The sequence below is a fragment of the Pecten maximus genome, chromosome 15, assembly GCF_902652985.1.
Source record: "Pecten maximus chromosome 15, xPecMax1.1, whole genome shotgun sequence".
Lineage (NCBI taxonomy): Eukaryota > Metazoa > Mollusca > Bivalvia > Pectinida > Pectinidae > Pecten > Pecten maximus.
In genome coordinates this window covers 21358294-21384040 of record NC_047029.1, presented here as the reverse complement: position 1 = coordinate 21384040, position 25747 = coordinate 21358294, and the positions used below count along the sequence as shown (strand labels likewise).

At 38.1% G+C, this 25747-nt stretch overlaps 2 protein-coding genes across 2 annotated transcripts; both read right to left on the bottom strand.

Annotated features, from left to right (window-relative positions):
* Positions 1-7387: 7387 nt before the first annotated feature.
* Positions 7388-11664, bottom strand: LOC117343851. The gene is made up of 2 exons (XM_033906388.1): positions 10915-11664; positions 7388-9147 (listed from the first exon to the last, which is right to left on the bottom strand). The coding sequence occupies exons 1-2, from the start codon at positions 11620-11622 to the stop codon at positions 9142-9144; spliced, it is 714 nt and encodes a 237-aa protein (XP_033762279.1). The 5' UTR covers positions 11623-11664; the 3' UTR covers positions 7388-9141.
* On the bottom strand, positions 7388-25568 carry LOC117343850 (sodium/nucleoside cotransporter 1-like). Its single transcript, XM_033906386.1, is given in 15 exon segments — positions 7388-12094; positions 12569-12749; positions 13575-13754; positions 14692-14857; positions 15351-15401; positions 18325-18464; positions 19891-20016; positions 20204-20365; positions 20770-20961; positions 22002-22143; positions 22455-22528; positions 22530-22694; positions 23659-23798; positions 24190-24377; positions 25445-25568. Coding segments are annotated over 14 exon segments (2052 nt in total). The 5' UTR covers positions 24371-24377; positions 25445-25568; the 3' UTR covers positions 7388-11942.
* Between the last annotated feature and the right edge of the window lie 179 nt (positions 25569-25747).

Here is a 25747-nt window from a genome sequence, read left to right as displayed (position 1 = left end):
ACACCCCACCACCAACAGTCTATATCATATTTGGATCAGAATTAAGGCCCCATTCCAACAGAAGAAAAATGCCCAATTTCTATCTGACGTGAGTCTCCAAAATGGAAAATCAAGACACACATACATATTCACATGAAGCATTGCATTGAAATGGCATGAAAAATCTCTCATAAAAATATCACTCCCCACACCGAAAAATTAAAATGTTACATGAAAACTCAAAATATCAACATAATAAGCAACATATCAATAATATCAGGCAAGCATAAAATCAAGAAAGAAAAAGTGAAAACTAATACTGACATGCATAGTACACTATGATTAAGAATTCAATCACAAATTTATTAAGAAACATTGGTCAAAAAGGACCATAAAAAGTAAAGCTTCAATGTTAAAAATCACATATCTATTACAGGGCAACACCGAGTTTTCTTAGCAATAGCTATGAGACAGATTTCTTATCACACAATATTGTTAGTTAACATTTTTGTAACCACCACCCTTCTTTACATCATAATTGTCATACTGGTAAGTCTAATGCAATGTAGTTAATATTCAGACTCATATGGACCACCAGGACAATTAAAACATTTAAGAGATGAAATGGTTTGATATGTTTGATACATTTTTATTCTACAACTTTACAATGTGAATCTGAACTTTACAATGGGATCTGTTAAGACAGCTTATGATGTTGAACATCTGATAAATGAAAGTTGCAGAACTCGATGAGATTTTTTTTCAAATGGACAGATTCTGACAAGCATACATATTAACTATAACAAAATTTTATGGAAAAAATTTTCTTCTTGAAAGATTTTATAATTTGTAAATAATTCATTAACAAGAGTATTTAAGGGCCGGCGCACAGGCCAAAGAATATATGCCCAAGCACTGTAAATAGGTTTATTTTAGTGTATTCTAACTCAAATTTAAGTGCATTATTTAAATTCTAACAGATAAGCGCAATGATGAATTTTGGCTTCACAGTTCTAAAACACATCACACATAAATATCAGAAAGCTTAAACACGAAAAGTGATACGATCACTTCTAAAACATTTTCTTGAATCAAAATACATAAAATATGGAAAAGTGACCTAAGAATTTGTACTTTCTTAATTTGTAAGTTTTCGAGAGATTAGCTGAAAACAAAGTCAAAGCATCTCAAGACAAAATACAGAAATAAACATAGGGAATTAACTGTTTTTAAAAATCGTCAAATCAAAATGACACTAGGAACAAGAGGCCCATGGGCCTTAACGGTCACCTGATTTTTGAAATATTTCAGTAAATTTGAATGAAAGAATAAATTTCAAAACAAATAAAACAAATGATAGTCAAAAATGTGATTTCCCTATAACTATAGTAAAGTTTATCCCCTCCCATGGGGCAAACGCAACCCCAGGGCTAGGAAATTCACAATTATGGTAAAGCACCTTAAGACCCTTCGATCTGTGAAGAGTATTTCATTCTACCTTATTTGGGCTGTAGAAAGAAGATTTTTAAAATTTCTGTTAATTTGACCCTTTTTGGCCCCGCCCATCAGCCCCTGGGGGTCAGTCAGGGCCAACATGTACATACCATCAAACTGTCATCCCAAGCTGATAATGTTAACGAAGTTAGAATGAATTCTAATAAAAATTCAACAAATAATAGTCAAAAATGTGATTTCCCTATATAAACTATAGTAAAGTTTACCCCCTCCCCAGGGGCAAACATGAGACCCTAGGGTCATGAAATTCACAATTTTGGTAAAGCACCTTAAGATCCTTCCATCTATGTAGAGTATTTGATTCTACCATATCTGAGAGTAGAGAAGAAGATTTTTGAAATTTTAGTCAATTTGACCCTTTTTGGCCCCGCCCATCAGCCCCTGGGGGTCAACTAGGGCCAACCTGTACATACCATCAAAGTGTCATCCCATGCTGATAATTTGATACAAGTTAGAATGAATTCCAATACAAATCCAACAAATTATAGTCAAAAATGTGATTTCCCTATATAAACTATAGTAAAGTTTACCCCCTCCCCAGGGGCAAACGTGAGACCCCAGGGTCATGAAATTCACAATTTTGGTAAAGCACCTTAAGATCCTTCCATCTATGAAGAGTATTTGATTCTACCATATCTAAGAGTAGAGAAGAAGATTTTTGAAATTTTTGTAAATTTTACCCTTTTTGGCCCCGCCCACCAGCCCCTGGGGGTCAACTAGGGCCAACATGTACATACCATCAAACTGTCATCCCATGCTGATAATTTGATACAAGTTAGAATGAATTCCAATACAAAGCCAACAAATAATAGTCAAAAATGTGATTTCCCTATATAAACTATAGTAAAGTTTACCCCCTCCCCAGGGGCAAACATGAGACCCCAGGGTCATGAAATTCACAATTTTGGTAAAGCACCTTAAGACCCTTCCATCTATGAAGAGTATTTGATTCTACCATATCTGAGAGTAAAGAAGAAGATTTTTGAAATTTTTGTCAATTTGACCCTTTTTGGCCCCGCCCACCAGCCCCTGGGGGTCAACTAGGGCCAACATGTACATACCATCAAACTGTCATCCCATGCTGATAATTTGATACAAGTTAGAATGAATTCCAATACAAATCCAACAAATAATAGTCAAAAATGTGATTTCCCTATATAAACTATAGTAAAGTTTACCCCCTCCCCAGGGGCAAACATGAGACCCCAGGGTCATGAAATTCACAATTTTGGTAAAGCACCTTAAGACTCTTTCATCTATGCAGAGTGTTTGATTCCACCTTATCTGAGAGTAGAGAAGAAGATTTTTGAAGTTTTAGTCAATTTGACCCTTTTTGGCCCTGCCCCTCAGGCCCCTGGGGGGTGGGGACCATATAATTCACAATTTTGGTTCACCCTCAGCCATGGAAGCTTCCTATAAAATTTCATTGAATTTAATTCAGCAGTTTTTAAGAAGAAGTTGAAAATGTAAATTGTTTACGACGCACGACGCACGCCGCATGACGCACGACGCCGGACAAAAGGCGATTGCAATAGGTCAACTGAGACTTCGTCTCAGGTGACCTAATAAAAATTCAACAAGTAATGGTCAAAAATGTGATTTCCCTATATACACTATAGTAAAGTTTACCCCCTCCCCAGGGGCAAACGTGAGACCCCAGGGTCATGAAATTCACAATTTTGGTAAAGCACCTTAAGATCCTTCCATCTATGAAGAGTATTTGATTCAACCATATCTAAGAGTAGAGAAGAAGATTTTTGAAATTTTTGTAAATTTTACCCTTTTTGGCCCCGCCCTGCAGGCCCCTAGGGGTCAACTAGGGCCAACATGTACATACCATCAAAGTGTCATCCCATGCTGATAATTTGATACAAGTTAGAATGAATTCCAATACAAATCCAACAAATAATAGTCAAAAATGTGATTTCCCTATATAAACTATAGTAAAGTTTACCCCCTCCCCAGGGGCAAACGTGAGACCCCAGGGTCATGAAATTCACAATTTTGGTAAAGCACCTTAAGACCCTTCCATCTATGAAGAGTATTTGATTCTACCATATCTGAGAGTAGGGAAGAAGATTTTTGAAATTTTTGTCAATTTGACCCTTTTTGGCCCTGCCCACCAGCCCCTGGGAGTCAAATAGGGCCAACATGTACATACCATCAAAGTGTCATCCCATGCTGATAATTTGATACAAGTTAGAATGAATTCCAATACAAAGCCAACAAATAATAGTCAAAAATGTGATTTCCCTATATAAACTATAGTAAAGTTTACCCCCTCCCCAGGGGCAAACATGAGACCCCAGGGTCATGAAATTCACAATTTTGGTAAAGCACCTTAAGACCCTTCCATCTATGAAGAGTATTTGATTCTACCATATCTGAGAGTAGAGAAGAAGATTTTTGAAATTTTTGTCAATTTGAACCTTTTTGGCCCTGCCCACCAGCCCCTTGGGGTCAAATAGGGCCAACATGTACATACCATCAAAGTGTCATCCCATGCTGATAATTTGATACAAGTTAGAATGAATTCCAATACAAATCCAACAAATAATAGTCAAAAATGTGATTTCCCTATATAAACTATAGTAAAGTTTACCCCCTCCCCAGGGGCAAACATGAGACCCCAGGGTCATGAAATTCACAATTTTGGTAAAGCACCTTAAGACTCTTTCATCTATGCAGAGTGTTTGATTCCACCTTATCTGAGAGTAGAGAAGAAGATTTTTGAAGTTTTAGTCAATTTGACCCTTTTTGGCCCTGCCCCTCAGGCCCCTGGGGGGTGGGGACCATATAATTCACAATTTTGGTTCACCCTCAGCCATGGAAGCTTCCTATAAAATTTCATTGAATTTAATTCAGCAGTTTTTAAGAAGAAGTTGAAAATGTAAATTGTTTACGACGCACGACGCACGCCGCATGACGCACGACGCCGGACAAAAGGCGATTGCAATAGGTCAACTGAGACTTCGTCTCAGGTGACCTAATAAAAATTCAACAAGTAATGGTCAAAAATGTGATTTCCCTATATACACTATAGTAAAGTTTACCCCCTCCCCAGGGGCAAACGTGAGACCCCAGGGTCATGAAATTCACAATTTTGGTAAAGCACCTTAAGATCCTTCCATCTATGAAGAGTATTTGATTCAACCATATCTAAGAGTAGAGAAGAAGATTTTTGAAATTTTTGTAAATTTTACCCTTTTTGGCCCCGCCCCGCAGGCCCCTGGGGGTCAACTAGGGCCAACATGTACATACCATCAAAGTGTCATCCCATGCTGATAATTTGATACAAGTTAGAATGAATTCCAATACAAATCCAACAAATAATAGTCAAAAATGTGATTTCCCTATATAAACTATAGTAAAGTTTACCCCCTCCCCAGGGGCAAACGTGAGACCCCAGGGTCATGAAATTCACAATTTTGGTAAAGCACCTTAAGACCCTTCCATCTATGAAGAGTATTTGATTCTACCATATCTGAGAGTAGGGAAGAAGATTTTTGAAATTTTTGTCAATTTGACCCTTTTTGGCCCTGCCCACCAGCCCCTGGGAGTCAAATAGGGCCAACATGTACATACCATCAAAGTGTCATCCCATGCTGATAATTTGATACAAGTTAGAATGAATTCCAATACAAAGCCAACAAATAATAGTCAAAAATGTGATTTCCCTATATAAACTATAGTAAAGTTTACCCCCTCCCCAGGGGCAAACATGAGACCCCAGGGTCATGAAATTCACAATTTTGGTAAAGCACCTTAAGACCCTTCCATCTATGAAGAGTATTTGATTCTACCATATCTGAGAGTAGAGAAGAAGATTTTTGAAATTTTTGTCAATTTGAACCTTTTTGGCCCTGCCCACCAGCCCCTTGGGGTCAAATAGGGCCAACATGTACATACCATCAAAGTGTCATCCCATGCTGATAATTTGATACAAGTTAGAATGAATTCCAATACAAATCCAACAAATAATAGTCAAAAATGTGATTTCCCTATATAAACTATAGTAAAGTTTACCCCCTCCCCAGGGGCAAACATGAGACCCCAGGGTCATGAAATTCACAATTTTGGTAAAGCACCATAAGACCCTTCTATCTATGAAGAGTATTTGATTCTACCATATCTGAGAGTAGAGAAGAAGATTTTTGAAGTTTTAGTCAATTTGACCCTTTTTGGCCCCGCCCCGCAGGCCCCTGGGGGGTGGGGACCATATAATTCACAATTTTGGTTCACCCTCAGCCATGGAAGCTTCCTGTAAAATTTCATGGAATTTAGTTCAGCGGTTTTTGAGAAGAAGTTGAAAATGTAAATTGTTTACGACGCACGACGGACGAAGGACGACGCACGACGCACGACGCACGACGACGGACAAAAGGCGATTGCAATAGGTCAACTGAGACTTCGTCTCAGGTGACCTAAAAATACAGATTCGTTATATGATCATAAAGTTCCAAAGGGATTGTCGACCAAAAACTGGGAGAGGTGGAATTTAAACAAAATCAAAAACTGAAATATGCAATGGGCAGTAATATTACAAAATATCTAATCAAATTACCACTCAAAAAATTAAAACTACACAAAGAAGTTGTGCCTCATCTGAACAAGGGCCTACATGTAAGCCTCCCCTGAGTTTTGATATTTTTTGGCAGATTGGATTGCTCAGTGACCTAGAATTTTAAATCAAAGGTGTTCAAGTATGCTAAAGACCCAATATCAGATTATGGGCCTCTTGCTTAGTGGGAAGTCATTGAAAGATTTTAGCATATTTGGCCCCTGTGAACTTGAATGAAAGTCAAGGTTATCCATTTGAACAAACTTGGTAGTCATTCATCCAAGCATGCTATCCGAAAAAAACAACAACTGTAAAAGATACCTGATAAGATTGGCAGTTTTAAAATAATGAGTTTTTAAACAAATAAATACATGTAAAAGAAAATGAAGACATGGATCATATAAAACCCTAGTAGATGTGTATTTCATATTTTGAATCTTTTCAATTAAGAAATGGATTTTGAAAGCATACAAGAGGCCCATGGGCTTTAACGATCACCTGAGGGTCAAGGTGATCCAATTGAACAATCTTGGTAGCCAGTTTTACCCAGTATGCTACCCAGTATGCTACAGGCCTCATATTGGGTCTTTGGGCCTTTTGGTTATCAAGAAGAAGTCATTTAATGATTTTAATATATTTAACCCCTATGACCTGGAATGAAGGTCAAGGTAATCCATTACCACTTTGCCACCTGACAAGTATTTGAATTGATTCAATTGTTTTCAAAAATGTTTTTTGAATATCAACAAATTCACTGGCTAATGCCTATGTCAGCCCTCTCACTAAATTGAGATTCAATGATATACCCAAGTATTCTAAAGAGTAAGATCAGCACATCTGAGAGTTTCCCAAAAAACTATCAGGATTTTTGTGAAAAATGAAATCTGTGTATGGTTCAAAGTCAAAAGATCCAGGCAAAACTTGATATCCTGTTAGGATAGCTAAGGTCAAGGTCAAAAGGTCGAGACAAAACTTGATATCCTGTCAGGATAACTAAGGTCAAGGTCAAAAGGCCCAGACAAAACTTGATATCCTGTCAGGATAACTAAGGTCAAGGTTCAAAGGTCCAGAATTGCAATTAAAACCAGAAAGCTGCTGATTACAGGGGATCTCTATTTTGGTGCCCCACTCTCTATATGTAAATGTTCCGGATGCAACTCGACGTGCACAGGTTAATTTTGTTCACGTTCTATTTTTACTTTTTGCTTAACTTTTGACATAGCTCAGAGCAGGTTTGAAGGCAATCAAATGAAATAAATCCAAAAGGGATCATAAAGTTAAGCTTGATAAAGGTTTGTCTCCTCTATACTAATACAACACCAAACACGCAAATTCCATTTGCCGACTAGCCCGCCGTGTATAGGAAGCCGGAATTTATTCAGAAAAGCAAAATTCATGCCAATTTCATATGATACAAATACATTGATGCGAAATGAATAGCCAAATCTAAAGGAACACCGAAATCATCCCTATGATAACATTGACCTAAAATTAGCCTGAACTTTTAACCCTATATGGCCTATGTAAAATCAAGCGAGCCACCCAACCTGAAACTCCTGTCTTACGGGAGAGCAGGAGGTGCACCAGCCCTCAATGCTTAAGATTTCATATGCTGGATTTATAGGCCAGACAAATATGAACTACTGTGACAGCATTGACACTAGAAATCATATAACTACACAGAAAAATTATATGACATAACCGTACAGTACGGCGCGGCGGCTAGGAATGACACGCACACTGTATACTCGATACACGTGAACCACTGTGACGTCAAGGCACGTGCAACACCTGCATTTACGTGCCGACAGAGACAAATTATTCCCGCTTTACTAAGCGAAACGCGGGAATATTTAAGTCTCCTCTATACTAATACAACACCAAACACGCAAATTCCATTTGCCGACTAGCCCGCCGTGTATAGGAATCACAAAGAAAGGGGAAAGTACGAGTAGAAAAAAAATATATATATCAAACGTGTATAGTTATCCTAAATAACTAAGTGAATACGTCGTATACAACACACGCGATGTATAAAACATTAGGCGTCACGTTTAACTGCCTGTATATATTTTGATTTCAGATACCTAATTTTTGCGTCACATTTAACCGTCTCTCGATAGAATCAGCGATGTATCCGTCCTTGCTAGACTCACTACGCCAACGCCCGTGGCGCTTAAAACAGCGATCATTAACGCCATTGTTGGCCGCCATGCTGGCCCCTCCTGATCTCAAAGAATGTAAACCGAAATTCTTTCCCTCCGAAACCAAATTCAGCCGTTTCAGGATAGCTTCCTTAGCTCCCGTGTAACTGAGCGGTTTATTTTTGTGAATCAAACCACAAACTGCGCCCGATCTGTAAATTGGTTTAAACAAGAAATCATCTGACTCGATGTCAGTGCGAGCTATACGAATATATCTCATCAACATGGCGTACGGACACGCCGTAGTTTCACCCTTACTGATAACAATCTCACTGCCGAACCGATATTGGTCCGTTTTACTCTTACGGACTACAAGTGTGAAATAGCTCTCCGATAGCTTAACATCTGAACAATGCAAATTGCTGAGCTCGTTATAGCGCAAAAATCCTGAAAAGCTAAGCAAAATCATGGTTAAATCCCTGACAACTAACAAGTCGCTAGATTCTGAAAAAATGTCACAAAGCCTAATCAAAATGCCACTGGTAACAGAGTCCTTTTTACACACAGGTTTCTTCGCTATGCGTTTTGAAGCTTCTAAAAGATTTTTTACAAAAATGTTTGTTGTTGGATCCGACAATCCGTTCAAGCTATGAGCCCACTTGATAGCATACACTGCCGAAGAAACCACTGCAAATGAGGATCCTTTAGTTAATAAGCTGTTCAGGTACAAACATATGTGTATGGAATTGGCTGGTACTGCCGGAAATCCCTGCGCTGTTATGAAACGCTCCCATCGTTTAAAAGCACCGAAGTATTTATAGTTCGTGCTGTCACTCTTGCACTGAAGTATCCTGCTCTTTAAACCGACGACGTGTTTATGCAGTGAAGAACCTTCTACAACGCCCGAGTCCTTAATCGCTTGGTCGATTGTGGTATATAATCCTATGCCTTGTAAACAAATAACAAATATATATACGTGTGTGAAAAATAACCCGGTTTAGAAAACTAAACGCAATGCGATCATGTCAAAGGGTAAAACGGTTCTGCCAAAAACGCCGTTTTTACCCCTACCCTTTTTTGTAACATTCTTATTCGACAATACTCGGTTATCCACGACAAAACTGTCGAATCTATTCTCGCTTAAACACAGAAAAAGCCAAAATGGAGCAGACCTCCAAACAGGGGCTATCAGAGTACCACGGCACTGTTCCTTTGACATCTTTTCAATGACCTTACATATTAACCTGGGGGGAGGTACTATCCAGTTGTTTAGCCGACCCCATGATACAGTGAGACAATCTACCGCTTCAGTACCCGTGCACCAAAAACGCGAGTTAAATCTGTCACACATTGTGTTATAATCTGCAGAAAATCTATCTACATCGTGCTGCCCCAATAACACTTCACAAAAATCAAAAACCCACCTTTGAACCGACCAATCGTCGGCATCCGTACATCTGCTCAAACAATCTGCAGTTTTGTTCAACTGTCTGGGTATCCATTGAGTACTGATACTTACACCGTGATTCTCACAAAAATCCACTACCTCACAAGCTACTGCTTGAAGATCGGGTTTTCTACTACCTACCTTAAGAATGGAGGCTACATTCTTATTGTCAGTAACCAGTCTTACGTGCTGACTTTTTATATCATCAACAGCGCTAAACAGGACGCGCTTCATACCTTCAAGCTCCCTCCAGGTTGAGCTACGTACCCTTTCATCCTCACTCCAAGTGCTCGTTATAACACTTGATTTTTCACAAGTCCCCTCCAAAGGGGCCCTGACCTCATTTGACAAATCCTCCAAAGGCAAACAGAAACATGGGGCATCACCCATACTAACATGTCCCTCCAAAGGGAATGTAACAAATAACAAACCATAACAAATGCGCTGGCATCTCTAGTGCCGCCTTCAGAGGCGTCTCCGCCCATACCATCATCAAGGTACATGATCAATTTGTAACCCCTACCACGCACGTGCTTCACTACCTCGCGGAGAACCTTTGTGAATATATAGCCGGCCGTGGCTATTCCAAAAGGCAACACATTGAACACAAAATAACGGGTAACGCTATCAAAAATGTAATGAAAACCAAGAAACTTCCTGTGATCAGCAAAAATTTCAATGTGGTGGTAGGCCGATTTTAGGTCGAAAGTGAACAAGAAATCGCCCTGTTGAAAAATATCTCTAGCGACTTTACCGTCCTCGAATTTGACCTTGAACTTATGCAAATAGAGATTGATATGCCGACAATCTAGAACGAGGCGTGGCTTACCCGACACTGTTAGAGGATTGACAACGAAAGGTACATATGAAACCTCTGAAACACAGCCCAATTTGACCAATTTTTCAATTTCACCTTGTACGAAAGGGATATTATCCCGTGAAGACTTATTATTCATTAACACAACAGAAGGAGGAATTTCACGAAAAGGAATCTTGTAACCATCCTTCACAACTGATAATACAGCGTCACATGCGCCTGTGCTCTCCCAAAAATCAAAACAAGCTTTCAACCTGCCAACAGGTGAAGTTTGTGAAAAACTATCATTTGCGCTGCTACGATAAGCTTCAGGACCTGAATCATTTGCGACGCCTAACTGGTCCGTCATTGACTGAATGATACTCTTACCTATCAATAAAGAGTCGTCTGTCTTACGGCCTTGATCGTCATTTACGATATGTACATGTTTAGTAAACCAAATATTACTTATCTTAATACTGCCAGACGTCACTGTTCCTCCCGCCAGGGCAGGACAATCGACACGCCAGTGTCCGAACTTCCCACAGGCAAAACAGCTCCCCGGCCTGCTAATAGCACTCCTTTGGGGACCTCCTCTGAAACCGTCCTGGGTATTCCCTGTGGCATTATTGGATCGAAGACGTTGGTCGCTATAAGGGGTGTAACGACCTCTTCCCTTATTGGCTTTTAGTTTTGAATCCTTGGCCTTTCTGTTGGCCCTGGCTCTGGCGCGATCCATCTTGCGCTCATCGTCCGAATCGGAAGCGATAGGATTCGCAATATATTCGTCAACAGCTTTCCATCCACAATCTGAAGTGTCGGCTAGTTTAACAAGTTTCTGTCTATAGTCTATTAGGCCAATACCTTCCAAAATTTTAGCCTTCGACGCTAGTGGTTCCGTCGTGGATAAATGTTCCGCCTCCATTAACTTGGCTCGAACTTTCACATTGAATTTGTGCTGATCTTCACAGCTTTTCCTGGAAAATTTGTGTGGCTCCCCACATAAAATATTTTGCTGTAACTTGGAAAAATGGGCCTCGGAACAGTCACTCATTCTATGTTCGAAACTGTCCAGCTTGTGCGAAATGACGGAACTCATTTTTGAAACAATCTCTTCCTGAGAGGCCTCCACTGCCGCTTTCACACGGGCGGTAATAAAATCTTCTGTAGAAGTCGTCATGATGTGGGGACAGTATAACTGGCTTAATTATATGACATAACCGTACAGTACGGCGTGGCGGCTAGGAATGACACGCACACTGTATACCCGATACACGTGAACCACTGTGACGTCAAGGCACGTGCAACACCTGCATTTACGTGCCGACAGAGACAAATTATTCCCGCTTTACTAAGCGAAACGCGGGAATATTTAAATCTATAAACATAGACAAAGATAGTCTTTAAAAGAATTCACAAAATTCAAACACAATGAAAAAACCTAAATGATCTTACTTAACATTATGAAAATGCATATGACATAGGCCTAAAGAAGTGTTATCAAGTTGGGAGCGATGTGTTGTAGATATCTGTTAATCCCATCAGCACAGCATTGAGCACGGTTTCGGCAGTGGTGTTCCCCGAGAGGATCAAAGATGTAACATTCTGCATCAGACAGGAAGGAGGGGCAGGGAACTCTGTCACCAACAAACCTAAACAAACATCGGATAATCAGGAAGATAATTATGATTTCATTTGAAAACAAATAAATCTTACTAATGGAGTAAATGTTGTTAATCGTACTACAAGTTTAAGCATATTTCATAACTTGATTTATTCAAGAAGTTTAAAAGAGGAAGCACATTCCTAAAATTCACAATGGTAATCAGGGACATGTTCGTTTAATACTGTTTGAATGATTTGATCAATTTGGCAGCTATATATAGCTTGCAATAACTAGTCATGCCAGTTGATGAAAATTTCCAATATTTCTTGAATTTATTTTTTAAAATTGACATACCAGCTAGTGAAATTTCTGAAAAAATTGTAATAGTTAAATGTGAAATAATTAATTATTATAGCTCAAATCTGAAAACATCTGTAAAATTGGCTTGGTTTGTTAATATTTTACATCATATCAACACTGTTGGTAATTTAAGGATCTCGTTTAAACCTCGTTAACTTACCTGCAACTGAGGCAGTGAGAAGACAGGTGACGATACCACCAAGGAGAGCACGCATCACCAAAGTAGACAAATCTCCTTTACGGTTCGGGGCCATGGGACCCAGAGCTCCCAACATGACACCTATGGCCCCAAGGTTTGAGAATCCACACAGAGCATAAGTCGCGATCACCTCCGATCTCACCTAAACATATCCATATACATGTACATTTGTATAGAGATATGGGAAACAAGGAGGCGAAAGATCTTAATGGTCATCTGACTTTTATTGAAGTTTGCAATTTGGCTTAAATATGAAATATGGTAAAAAAGAACTTTGAACAATTAATATGTAAAAACATTGACACATTAAGGTATTGAAATGATCTCATTATACTGCTTGTCTAACAAGCATGGTGGGTATTGCTAAAGCAATACAGTCATAGGTCATGTATCCTACCAGCCCCCCTGTAAAAATAGTAACAGTGACCTTGACCGAAAAACCCTGAAACTCGAACTAGATTAGTAGCTTCTCATACTGGAGTTATACCAACTTTCTCCAACATACCTTAAATTTGAAGCATGGTTGAGAAAACATGGAAAACTCAGTGGACAAACTGACAGACGTTTGGACGATTGGACGGACGTTTGGACGGACGGACGGACGGACGGACGGGGGAGAAAACCTTTATTCACTTATCTTGGACAGGGATATCCACAGTTTTACCAGGGTGAGATGTTCTTATCTCAATGCCACTTTTATAGAACTCCTTTTCTTGGCTGTTCAGAGTCAACAACTGCATGTTAGGGTTAGAGTTTTTTAAAAAATTAAAATCAGTAAGTCTTCTACTTATCAGTTTACATACTATAAAGATTAATCAATATTCAAACCCAGAGATTTTTCTTCTTGACGAAGAAGATGGCAGTATGTATCAGTTTGTCTGTCATTTGGAGTTGTCTCCCTGTACAGGATGAGGACAGCATTATACTTACAGATATAACCGGGCCGTCCAGACACCATTATACTTACAGACATAACCGGGCCGTCCAGACACTGTTCTCTGGCTTTGATGTATGTAGACAGTTCACTGTAGGCAATAAACTCATTCAGGAACGTTTTGATCCCGATCAGTCCTCCGACCACATTGGCATCGCTCCAGTCCACTCCCATCAGATACGCCACCGGCATCAGCAGGTATGAACAGATCATCTATGACAAATCAAATACTGTCTGTTACCAAATCAATCCTTTGGCAACAGCAAAATAATTAAAAGTCAATTTGCTTCATAGGGGGTAGGCACGAACCTACGACACAAAAAAATAATTGTCGGATAAAAGTTCTCTCCCAATTAAAGTATGACCCGTCCCACGACTACATATCCTTGACAAGTTCTCTGATATGTAGTCGTGGGACGGGTCATACTTGGGAGAGGCTAATTTTTTATCTGACAATTATTTTTTGTGATGTAGATTCGCACCTAGCCCCTGTGATTTGCTTCACTATATATACATCTACCTATGAATCAAGAATGATCACTATAGAAAAATTGAAATGTTTTTCATGTTTCCAAGAAAAATTAATTTGACTGTCTTTACTTTTACTTCTCCTTTTCTCCCAATTCCTGTATTATACAAATTTTTGTTTCTGTTGCTATGGGATGGAATTAGTTAAAGTACGTACTTTCTTCCCCAAGGATTGTTTCTGGTTGTGAAAGAAAAAGAAAGTTTACAAAGGCCTGACAATTCTATTTTAATAGCCCACTTAATTCTAAAACTGGTTTCAAACATTTTAACTAGGTTAATACAAATCTTAAAAAAATGTCCCAGTACTATTTGGGACAGTGTACACATTGATGAAGAGGGTGTTCATTATAAGGTTCAATTGTAACAGAGGAGGAAAAAAACAGCTACCAGACTGGGGCTCAAACCTAGGACCTCCAAACTCTAGACGGACGCTCTAACCATTTGAGCTACATGGCCACCAGTACTCAGCCCAGCCCAAACAAAATCCGTCATTACAACCAAACCGAGACCTGACATCATTCCTTCACAGGAAACACTGGATAGAATTTTAACGTCATAAGGAACAAAGTATTATGGACAGTGGTGTTATTTTTCTGTCAGAATTATATATTAGAATTTTTACCTGGAAGGAGAGATCGGAGATGCCAACAAAACTACCAAACCAGGAAAGTATGGCGTTCACACAGGAAAGCATGGCGAGGAAAGCGATGAGGTAGGCGGCAATGTTGGCTACTTGTTTGATTGAAGCAGAGGCTCCACCTAATGCAGCCTCGATCACATTCTTCTCCCTGTAATACATAAAACCAATTCATAAACAACAACCAAATGTTGATTTGCTATCTGGTTAAGACTATGTGGCCAATATTTATACTTCAATACATATATACTTGTACAAGAAATTAAGAATGTGGCGTTCTTTTTTAGCCCAACCCCCTGAAGAAGAAAATGGATGGTGGAAAAGACTATGTTTCAAAACAAACCAATCCACCCCCATTTTGCATAGATTTATGGCTGTTCTACAAATTGAGTCATTGATGAGAGCCAAATTGATAAAATTAAAATTCATGAAACTTTACCCCAAAATTTTTATACTAACATAACATAATCCTCAAAAGGTATTTTACTGTCGAAATAAATACAAAACAGACATTAAATACATTCAAACAATGATAAGTACCATTCCTCATTATTATACATGTATAATACATCAATATCAGATATCAACCTGTCAAGCTAGCAAACATCAAACAACATAATATAATACAGATAAACGACACCTACTTTGGTAGTTCAGATTTTATACAGGCAACAGTCTCTAGGCCTTCTTCAATCCTATAAACAAGAATGAAAAACATCAGAATTCATGTTTGAATCAGCAAAAACGATTTTTATTTATACATCTGGAGAGGAAAGCTGTAACGACCAGACTGGACTCAAACCAGGGACCTCCAACTCCAGACCAACATTCTAACCATTTGACCTACCTGGCCACTGGTGTCCAGCTACAAAATGTAGGTCCAGTGCCACTACTATCATCTCTACTTCAACAAAGTCTTCAACCCTGAAGCCACACAAGAGAAACTATTCCACCTTCTCAGCATATTTAGTTGGGTGCCAAATGTAACAGGAGAAGAAAAATGCAACACACAGACCAGGACTCGAACCCAGGACCTTCAAATTTTAGATGGACACTCTAACCATCTGAGCTATCTGGCCATTAGCACATAGCCCGGTCCAGTTTGTATATTCTTCCTTCTTTCAACAAAATCTTTGACCTGAAGACGAATATGAGACCCTATACAACCTTCTGAGCACATTTAGTTGGGTGCTGAATGTAATGGGAAAGGAACAAGAGGCCCATGGGTCTTAACAGTAATCTGACTCTAAAAGACTCTTCTACTATTGAAGTATACATACCATAGGCATCAAAAAAAAAAAAAAAACACTTACCCTTGGCAAGTAGAGCTCAGAAATCCACTTGTCTGAATGCAATTTCTGCTTCCCCATGGTACTATAGCATTTCAATAATATATATTCTTTTTAATATTTCATCTTTCAATATTAAATAGATTTAACCAACTCCGGACAGCCTATTAATCTCTGCTGGGGGAAATAATTTTTTTGTTTGAAAAAAAAACCAAGAGGCCCATATGGGCCTTAACAGTCACAAGAGTCTTAAACATGTAACTATCTTCGATGTACATGTGTTTTGAAATTTTTCTGTAGTTCCTATTGAAATAGAAGTATAGTTTCAACCCTCCTCATAATTCTAACCAATTTTGGATTATTTCCATTAAAATGTGATTTCCCTACATGAACTATTGTAAAGTTTAGCACCTCTCCAGGGAGAAACATGAAACCTAAGGGCCAAGAATGTACAGTTCTCTTCACTTCCATTCGTTGACGGGTCATTTTATTACTGTGACCTTGATCTTGATGGTCTAGGTCAACTATTTGCATGACTATTGCAGCCAACAACTCATGCTGTAGCTGGGCTACTTATCAAGTGTATACAGTATATGAAACAGTAATGAAAGAAACACATTTGAATTGCAATTCTTGGATAATTTTGATTTTTGGCCAGAAAACATTTTCAAAGTGCCATATCTGCATCATTTTTGATGACTTAACCTTGAAACATTGCATACATCATTGTGATCAATATAAACCATTTTGGAAGAATTTTTGATTTTTGATTTTTATTATTTTTGCATTTGCCCCTGTGACCTTGAATCAAGGTCAAGGTCAAAGATAAGCATATCTCTGTCATTTTCCATCTGATAATCATAAAAATTGCACATTATGTTTCAATGGATCATGTTCTTTAATATGCAATGATGAAAAAATACTCTTTTTGAGATTTTTACTTTATATTTTTGAGCTACTTTTGACACCATAGCAAGGCATTGACCATGCCACATTCTCTGATAACTTGTCATTAAGAAAATTTTGCCCTGACAAAACCAATTTCCAACGAAAATCAAACTAATCATGCAAATTATTTCCTACACAAACCATAATTACATTTAGCTCCACCGAATGGGAAATGTGAAACCCAGGGGCTATGAAATTTATAATTTTGTGAAGCATCTTAAGATTATTCCATCCATAAAGAGTATTTCATTCTACCACATCTGGGTCTTAAGAAAAGATTTTTGAAATATCAGTCAATCTAACACCTTTTAACAGGCTCCACTTCTCAGGCCCCTGGAATAAATCCCACTGACATACCTTTTTTTTTTTTGAAAAAATTATTGATTGCGGATGGCAGACAGGTGCGCTAAAAATGGACAAACAAGATGGCTATAGGTCATCATGAGCCTAATTGTTGGTCAGATGACCTAACAAGAGACCCAAGCTAGGGCCTTAACCATCATCTGACTCTTAAGTCACTTGTGATATTGTAGTATACATACTCAGTAGCAAGTATAGTGGTACCTCCCATGGCTCCCATGGTGACCATATTGGATTTAGGACAGACCCAAAAATTAACAACACTAACGGTTAGGACTATTTCATGATCATTTCACTTAGAACTGAATCCCCACTGGTGGAACTTGGGAAGCAGTTTGATATAGGTATTGTTCAGGAATGTTACAAAATGGCTGTCATGGCTGCCATGTCAAAGTTTTAAAGAGGTCAAAAAACAAAAACACTTTGTTGACTCCCCTTCCGTAACATAGCTAATAATTTCCAGCTTGATGGTACCAGTGGAACTGGAGAAGTTTAAATCTGTTTTTTCAAGATGGTGGCCATCTTGGACTTTAGATTGACCCAAAAAATAACACTTGGTCATGACCATCTCAGGATATTTCAGGCTTTGAGCTTACTCCCACTGTTGGAACTTGAGAAGAAGTTTGAAATGTGAAAAGTTTATGCAACAATGGACAACGATGGGCGAAGCAAGATAACTATAGAACATCCTAACCTAAAAACACAACAACCAGACCAGGACCTCCGAAGTGTAGACGGACCATTTGACCATTTGAGCTACCTACACTTCAGTCCAGTCCAGTTCCGCTAACATGTAACGTACAATATTTTGTTTCGCCATTCATCAGCCTTCTACAATTTTTTTGAAACTCACCCTTCTGGTGTAGGTTCTGATCGACTAGTAGGTAAAACTCACCCTTCTGGTGTAGGTTCTGATCGACTAGTAGGTAAAACTCACCCTTCTGGTGTAGGTTCTGATCGACTAGTAGGTAAAACTCACCCTTCTGGTGTAGGTTCTGATCGACTAGTAGGTAAAACTCACCCTTCTGGTGTAGGTTCTAATCGACCGGTAGGTAAAACCTTCAGCTTGCTTTCTTCCGTCTCTGGGTACAGGAGTTTGGAAATAGCCAGTGCACACGGAGCATTCATTACAGATGCACAAAGCAGGTGCTCAGCAGGTACCTACAAAACAAAATTAAACAAAGAGTCAATAGGGCCTGTATCACTCACCTGTCACAGTGGTGTATTAAAGTCAACAAAACATAATATCAATCAAAGAGATAATTTTAAAATAAAATTTTCACTGAATGATCTTCACAATACATAAAGAACATATTTGTCTTCATCGAATAGCCATCGCATCTTCCAGATATTCTTTACCAACAGCCTGTCAAAAACCTCTTCCAATTCTGATTCCTACGGGCTAGCATGGTTGCTCAAAATAAACTTCTTTGATTTAGAAGTAATTAAACCCATGACATGGAATAAACTCATGTCTGTTGATATAAACAACTTTTTTACGTTCGGTCAGGGAATCGAACTCCGGCCACCCAGGTGAAAGGCAAGAATGTTACCACTGTACCACCCGTCCACCCGACCACCCGACCACTAGAGGTAATATATGTGCTATATCTGTCTGTTGGTTACTTTACTACCATTAATTTTGCAATCCTAACAAGAGGCCCAATGGGCCTGCATCGCTCACCTGGCTCTTCAACAACTTTGAAATTGATTGAGGTCATTTCTGCAGATACTATGCTGATTACCTCTTTATTCATATATTAGAGTAGGCTAGGTTTATTCATATCAATAAATTTTCTAGTCCTTCATTCCAGTATACTATTGGCCTAATATCAGGTCTCGGACACTCTGGGCTATCGCAAAATTATTGTTTACAGATTTAAGCCGATTTCACCCGTGACCTTGAATGTAGGTCAAGGTCATTAATTTGAACAAACTTGGTAGCCTTTCACCCAAGCATGCTACAGACCCAATATCAAGTCCCTGGGCCTCTTGGTTATTGAGAAGAAGTCATTTGAAGAGTATAGCCTATTTGACCCATGTGACCTTGAATGAAGGTCAAGGTCATTTATTTGAAAAAAACTTGGTAGCTCTTCACCAAAGCATGCTACAGACCCAATATCAAGTCTCTGGGCCCCTTGGTTATTGAGAAGAAGTTGTTTGAAGATTATAGCCTATTTGACCCATGAGACTTTGAATGAAGGTCAAGGACATTTATTTAAACAAACTTGGTAGCCCTTCACCCCAGCATGCTACAGGCCCAATATCAAGTCCCTGGGCCTTTTGGTTATTGAGAAGAAGTTGGTTGAAGATTAGAGACTATTTGACCCATTTGACCTTGAATGAAGGTCAAGGTCATACATTTTAAACAAACTTTGTATCCCTTCAGCCCAGGATGCTACAGGCGTAATATCAAGTCCGTGGGCCTCTTGGTTATTGAGAAGAAGTTGTTTAAATGAAAAAGTTGACGCCAGACGCCGGACAGCCCGGACGACGAACACCGCACTACGGCATAAGCTCACTTGCCCTTTGGGCAGCTGAGCTAAAAATGTTGAAATTATCTGCTATAAGATATAACGGTTCATACCCCAAACTCTATATAAGCTGCCAGCACTACTCCAGCTATGGTACCAAACCCACAAGTTGTCACAGCATGTAGTTCTGACTTTGTCATCAGGCCGAGGTAGGGGCGGATCAGGATGGGAGCCTCGGTCTGAAAACAAAAGGCGTTCAAGCATATGAATTTTAATCAGATGATAAAAAAATGTAAAGTCTACATAAGAACAAGGCAAATAGGTTTGGGGTTTCTACAACACCTTTTAAACTGGATATGTTTATTTGCAGTGATAATGATCCACAATTGCTTCAAACAATAGCTATATTGATGTTTCGTTCCTCACCAGACCAACAAAGATGTTTCCTGCGGCACACAAAGACTCGGCTGCAGTCGTTCCTAGGGTTACCCTCATAATCCAGGCAATTTTGCCAATGACCACTTGCATAACTCCCAAATAGTACAGCACAGAGATGGCACAGCTGAAGAAAACGATAACTGGCAAAACCTGGCGCACAAAAAAACAAAGAAGTACGTACATTTATATGCTTTAGATTTATGTAATGCAGATATTTTGCAGAAATATCATTTGTATAAAATCTTGGTCAATCAAAATGAGCTGATGAATTGATGGCAATTTAAAATGAATGCTTTTGAATATGCTTCATCCTTTTTAAATGATAAGATAAAATAAAGTGTTATAAAGGTGTAAAGGGAGATAACTTAGCACAAATGGCACAAATAATGTGTTGCCTAAGCTTCACGAAATCCGTTCGTATATTTTAACAACTAAAATAGCATCTATGAATTAAATTGTAATAACATTTTCGACCATAATTTTTGCAATGTTTTAATTAACTAATGACAAATATTTGTTACACTGCTGATATTTTATAAACTTATCACACAAACCTTCATAGCAAAGAAATGATCTGTGTATTTTTCCCCAAATACAAACTGTGTTCCATCGTTTGTAAAGCTAAGAAAGGTCTGTATTTGGTCTCCAAGAAATTTGAATGCAGTGTATCCCACACTCAGCTTGAGAATCAGAGAGGCAAAGAAAAACTGTAACACTAGTCCACCAGCCACAGGTCTCCAGTTTACCTAAAGTTAACAAATAATCAGGGAGTCAAGTGGATCAAAGATATTGATCTTGTTATGAGTTAAGAGCGTCAAAGTTTAAAACGTATATTCAAATTACAAGTATTGATCTAAATAGAAATGAAAAACTTAAATAATATAAAGTAATTGCATATTTTTCAAAATTTAAATCAAGGATGAACGTAATGACTATTCCTCATGACTAATCCTAATGACTAATCCTAATTACTAATCCTTATGACTATTCCTTATGACTAATCCTTATGACTAATACTAACGACTAATCCTTATTACTATTCCTTATGACTAATCCTAATGACTAATTCTAATGACTTCCTTATGACTAATCCTAACGACTAATCCTAACGACTAATCCTAACGCCTAAAACTAATGCCTAATACTAACGCCTAATCCTGATGACTATTCCTTACGACTAATCCTTATGACTAATCCTTATGACTAATCCTAACGACTAATACTAACGACTAATCCTAACGCCTAATACTAACGACTAATCCTAATGACTAATCCTAATGACTAATCCTAATGACTAATCCTAATGACTAATTCTAATGACTATTCCTTACGACTAATCCTAAAGACTAATCCCTATGACTAATCTTAACGACTAATTCTAACGACTAATCCTAACGACTAATTCTAATTACTAATCCTTATGACTAATCCTAATGACTAATCATAATGACTAATCCTAACTACTAATCCTAATGACTAATCCTGACGACTAATCCTAACGACTAATCCTAACGAATAATCCTTATGACTAATCCTAACGACTAATCCTAAAGACTAATCCTAATGACTAATCCTAATGACTAATCCTAACGAATAATCCTAATGACTAATCCTAATTACTAATCCTAATGACTAATCCTAACGAATAATCCTAATGACTAATCCTAACGACTAATCCTAACGACTAATCCTAACAACTTATCCTAATGACTAATCCTAACAACTTATCCTAACATTGTCTATTTTTTCCCCCATTTTAGTACACGTTTTCTGTATTCCATTTTACCTTGGTAGGATGTGCTGAACAGAGCCACATGGCCAATATGAAGACAATAATTCCTATGAGGGAAATAGCATTTTCTGGTCGTACCCATAGAGATGTCCCAACAATCACTAAAATGGCTGCCATCACACACATCACCATTAATCTGTAGAATTAAAGGATGACCTATTTATCCACAGATGATGTTTTAGATGTACATTGTGTATATAGTGATATGGTTGCTATCAAGCTAAGAGGCCCTTTAGCTCAGTCAGTAGAGCCGCAGACCAGTAAGCCGAGGGTGCTCCAATAATATTAGAGGTTAACAGTTTAACACGACAGGAAACTTTTGACAGGCTGTCATGCTGTATAAGACCTCATATACATATAGGAGTCAGTATAAGATGGGTTCTAATAGCAAAACCCCTATACATTTTTTAAATGATGCATAAAAACAGAACTAACAAATATACTAACACTTTGATGATCTTGATGACCCTTTTTCTGTCGTTCATGAATCTTTCCGTTGGCTGAATTACTCTCGTCTGTATCCTCTCTCCCGAACTTATCGCCAATGAACCACAAAGCGATGATTACCACACCAACACAGGTCAAGGCTATAAGTGGGGTCGGGTCACGAAAACCTTCGGTCTTACACAGGACCATCGCCGCAACGAAATACGACAAATAGGCTATCGCTAGAATGGCGTAAAATCCCTGAAAAGTGTGACAGACGTGTGTTATAATTCAGTATATAGCAGTAGTTGCTAATGCAGTGATGACTCCAAAATAAACCATCATTTTTTTCCCCTAAGAATTGACAAAGATTAATCCGCAAAACTTACAACTGAATTCTCCACTTCTGAATTTAAAGGTGGTCATGCAATTTAAAAGTAAAAGATGAAACAGCCCAATCATTTGAGTCAGTATAATTTGATTTAGTTTGTTTGTTTGCTGGGTTTATGGTAATTGCCATGGTAATTTCAGGCAGGTCTCCCTGTAGTAGTTGGTGACTACCTAACTGAACAACATATGGGAGGCCAATCGCATGCCATCCAGAGCAATTCGGGTAAAGTTTCTTGCCCAAGAACACAACCACGACAGTACAGACCAGCCTGTTTCTCAGCTTCCCAAGAAACACAAACCAACACGGGAAGGGAGCATTGAACCCCACACCTCGATCAGATCTTCACCTGAGGTTATGTGGCCAGCATTCTAACCAACCGAGTTATTGTGACCTCCATCGATAGCCCAAGTAGCCCCATATCAAATTTGTTAGAAAAGATCACTTTTTTGTTAAATATTTAAAAGGATCATTTAAGTTTCCAGGGTGTTGTATTTTACCAATATCTGACAGGTTATGTGACAGGAGAAAAATCTACTTGAACAGATGGTTTATTTTTCATTTCGACAATAGTTCAACAACTGAGTGAAATTGGTCTACAGTTAACAAAACCATACAATGTAGAATTAAAGCACAAGAAGAAATTGGAAATAGTAATCTGTCTATGACCAGAATTGAAGTGTTAAATGTGTCTAACAACACATACCAAGAGATATTTATTGCCAGTAACTTCTTACACTGAAAATATGTGAAATCTATAATTAAAATTTGCTTGAAGAGAATAAAAAAAGGGAGATCTTCTTTTACAAAGTGAAATAACAATAACAGTTAAGTTACCCGACAAATTCTGCTTTTCCTGGATCTGTAGAAGTCTGTCAATAAGCTGTGAGCTTGAATGAATCCGGAGAACAGGTTGAAATCTTGCGAGGGTGTCTTATCCTCATCCGGACTATTTCCTATATTACAGGCCACATCACCTACAGGTAAATCATTTTCAATAATAAATGAAATGACAATTTAATGGTTCTAAAAACTTTGTAGAAATGTGGGTTGACTGAAAAGGTATATTAAACAGAAAACCAAAATTTGTGTTGCTTGTTCATGTCTTTTTGAAGTATTTGAAAACTTTTGACAACTTCAGAAAAGAAAATCTGCTTAATTTATTACCATTCACTAAATAATGAACTGGTTGATAAAATCTGCACTTTCCTAAAGAAGCCCAGAAAATTTACCAAAATCTTTTAAATCTGGTATTTTTCATTTAAATCTTAATTTCCTCACTATAAACATTTTTTGCACAAATACTCCAGATGCTCAAATGAACCTCTTTTTTCTAATAACTTCATGTAATTCTGCAAAATCAATTACCACTGTTTACTCTTTGTCTCGGCCTAATTGCATTTTTCTCAGGTATGAAGTTGACTGCAGTTGAAGTTATGTCCTCATAAGGGGGAGGCTGGCTGGTCATTGAATCTTTGCTTCGTCCGAACACAGCATGCTTTGGCTTTTTTTCATGTTCAACTTCTGTATAAGTGTATGCAGCAGGCATCTTCTAGCTTAAAAGGAAGATCAGCGACCAACATCTATGTACAATGTACCAGTACCATGTCACCTCAACCACCAGTCACTGATCCAAAGACAACTAATTGAAAGCAGGGCAGTACCTGGGCCTCTTGGTTATTGAGAAGAAGTTGTAGGTCAAGGTCATTCTTTTGAATAAACTTGGTAGCTCTTTATCCATGCATGCCAGACTCAATATCAAATGACTGGGACTCTTAGCTATTGAGAAAAAGTTGTTTAAAAATTTCAGCCTTTTGACTCCTATGACCTTGAATGTTTGAACAAACTTGGTAGCACTTCATCTTAGCTACATACCTTACATCAATTCCCTTGGCCCCTTATTTATTGAGAAGATGATGTTTAATGACCCAATATCAACTCCCTGGGCCCTTGGCTATTGAGAACAGAGACCAGATATAAGACCACAGGGCCTCATAGTTATTTGAAAATGTGTCTTTTAAACATTTTGGCCTATGGTTAACCAGGATTCTTTTGACAATTCAGTATTAGCAATGATAGAATAACTACTTTTTTGTTTTGATCTCTATTTTCACCTATAAAACATCACAATCATTCTATAAATATTAATGTCTATCATGTTACCAATGTCTGTTATGTTACTTGAAATGTCCATTATGTATTTTCAACTAAATATTCCAATACTTTTTATTTTAGAACTATTTATGGTTCATTTTGCTCACATGAATTTAATTTAAAACAAAACAATGAATGGTTGTTTCCTCAACAAACACGTTGATTTTAGTGGAAAAGTTTAATTAATTTTTAAAACAGACCACCCCCATTGTGTGATTGCATAAGCAACTAATATGTCTCTGAGCGAATAACAGTAGCATGTGCCACTTTGGAGCTACAAGTATACTGTTGTAATAATGCAAAATTTAAGTTAGATTCGTGTTTCATCTTGTCTATGAAAGCGTAATTTTATAACTGGTAACAAAATGGACATTTCCACCTTAATTACCAGTTTTCCGTTGCTATGCAGGTGATTTTTCATAGTTACAGCACTGGAATAATGAATTTTAATTAGTGGAACCAAACTTACCTGTAAAATGTCGCTATTATTAGCTCCGTTTCCACCTATTGCCTTCTTGTCACTTAATAAACTTCCTGGATATTAATTAGCCGGTATTGCTGTTGGCTTCCATGTACGCCGGACCCGAACCCGGACCATTTCTCGTGGCGTTGGAGAATTCCTGCAAAATTTTACCAAATATGATATACATTGTACATCTTTAAAGCATTGATTTTATATATATATATATGTGTATACCATCTTTTGCTCCACTATGGGGTTGTCCGATACTCGGTTTTGGGACATTTCGGAGGATCTCTAAATACAGATATC

Coding starts and splice junctions, on each gene's coding strand:
- LOC117343851 (XM_033906388.1), bottom strand. CDS start 11,622: ATGACGACTTCTACAGAAGATTTTATTACCGCCCGTGTGAAAGCGGCA.